General features: G+C 38.4%; 1 protein-coding gene across 1 annotated transcript in view; it reads right to left on the minus strand.

Moving 5' to 3' along the window:
* Positions 1-1,994, minus strand: part of LOC101860109 (chromosome transmission fidelity protein 18 homolog) — a gene marked incomplete at its 5' end in the record, with an annotated part of 41,477 nt that overhangs the window by 27,980 nt on the left and 11,503 nt on the right. Inside the window, 2 exon segments of the mRNA XM_013084383.2 lie at positions 853-946; positions 1,465-1,580. Coding sequence (XP_012939837.1) covers positions 853-946; positions 1,465-1,580 — 210 coding nt within the window.

A 1,994-nucleotide genomic window follows, 5' to 3' on the forward strand; every position in this document is an offset into this window, starting at 1 on the left:
CCCAACAAACAGTGCTCACACGATGCCGTATCTTGTGATGTAGGTTCAATGACCGGTCACGATGGCGAACCCGACAAGACGCTTGTACATTGTATAACTTTCTTTTCTTCTTTTTCCACACGTGACAGCACAGGACAAATTATATTGATTTATTTTCATGGCGTCACATTTTTAAATATTAAAAACAAGGGCACAGCAAAAATTGCCACGGTTGACCCTCTGATTTTAAGGGCATTGCGGCAAATTGCAAAGGCACCAAGGCAAATTGCCGCTGTGCCGCGGTCTATTTCAAGCCCTGAACCATTCTGTTGTTCCACAAAGAGAATTCTCCGCAACTTGTCCCTGAGAGAGATGGATCACTTTTTTATTTGAGTTATATTAATAGTCTTCACTTGGCATTTACTTGGAGTACTTTCATAAAGAGAGAAAGAGCCATCGTTGGAAGTACAACTTTTGGCCAAAAGAGATGATAACAGCCACATTTCACCAGAAAAAGAATAACACAACACTTTCACAAAAGAAAGGAAGGAAGAGCATACCTCTAACCACTCACACTTGAGAGCATGCTCTACCTTCTATGTAAAGAGCAGAAAAAACATCTGTTGAGCACTTCAATTTGTCAAACATGAGCAGCTCTATTCTCTCCCCCTCTCTCATTTACTCATTCCCTTAATCTTTGTCTCTTAGATAACCCTTGTCTCTTTCCCTGTAGAACTCTCATAAAAAGAGCAAAAAGCTCCAATCCTTGGGCATATTTTGGGGTTTAATTTCCATTGGCCAACATCTGGCAAACAGTTGAAAAGATACTGAAAAGCTAAAAGTAGAGGAGAAGCGCAAAGGTTCAGCTCTCACCTCATACAGTCGACTAGCAAGCCTGCTCGGTTCTGTCTGTGGAAAGTTCAGCACCAATGCCATCTGTCTCAACTGCCTCAAGGCTGGCACATACCTGGTTGGACAAACAACAATAGGTTCAAACACATACCAATCCATCTGGTATAAATGTGAGAGTGAGAGAGCACATATCATTCAGTCTGTTACATCTATGAGAGTGTACATAATAATTTTAACTCTTGTATTACTGACAGTACACCCATAAACCTTGCATTACTGTAAGAGAGAATATTCAATCAAGATAGCATTGCACATATCTGTTAGATCATGTGTATCAATCACTTTAGCATTACTGAAAGGGCATATAATTATACAACCTAGCATTACTATCAGAGCATCTGCAATTACATTCAAATGGTTTCCCACATCCCCTATAGTTGAATCCTATGAAAGACAGAAACACCACAGGATCTTAAAAGATTTCTTGAACTCTTTTAGTAGTCCCACATCCATAGACCAGAAGAGATTGCCAAAATGATTTTTTCCTGCATTATTATGACCTCGCTGTTCTCAGGCTATAACCAAAACAAAATGGAAGACTCATCAACAGAGTCAGGGAAAGAGTCGACTCACTGATCATTGCACACACAGATGATGGGCCGCAGCAAAAGTCCCTTGTCCTTCTTCTTTTTTGAGGTCTTTTCATTCTCTGACTTTTTGACAGTGTTGAGAAGTGTGTTGATGGCCGGCTAAAAAAAAAAAAGAACATCAGATTACAGAAATATTTTTAATAATAAATTCAGATCATGATACAGAAAAAGAATATGGACAGCAAAGGAGTATGATAAACATGTTCATGTCTCACTTGAACTCAATAGCAATACTAGTCTCATGTGAAGGCGTATTAAAATTACAAATTACAAATCCATGCCACAACAGACTCACGACAACTGACAAAAAAAAGGCATGGTTATTTATTTTCAACTCTTTCAATAACCACATCAGACAAATTCATTTAATGGACATTCAACAGCACCTGAAAAATATACCAATGAAGATTCAACACACCGGCACATTTAATTTTCCTTCATGTCTGTGTTCCATGTGCAACTTTATCTGTGTGGCGTTTAATGTGCAATAAAATATAAAAACAAAAGAAATAC

Source organism: Aplysia californica, unplaced genomic scaffold (genome assembly GCF_000002075.1).
Source record: "Aplysia californica isolate F4 #8 unplaced genomic scaffold, AplCal3.0 scaffold00289, whole genome shotgun sequence".
Classification (NCBI taxonomy): domain Eukaryota; kingdom Metazoa; phylum Mollusca; class Gastropoda; order Aplysiida; family Aplysiidae; genus Aplysia; species Aplysia californica.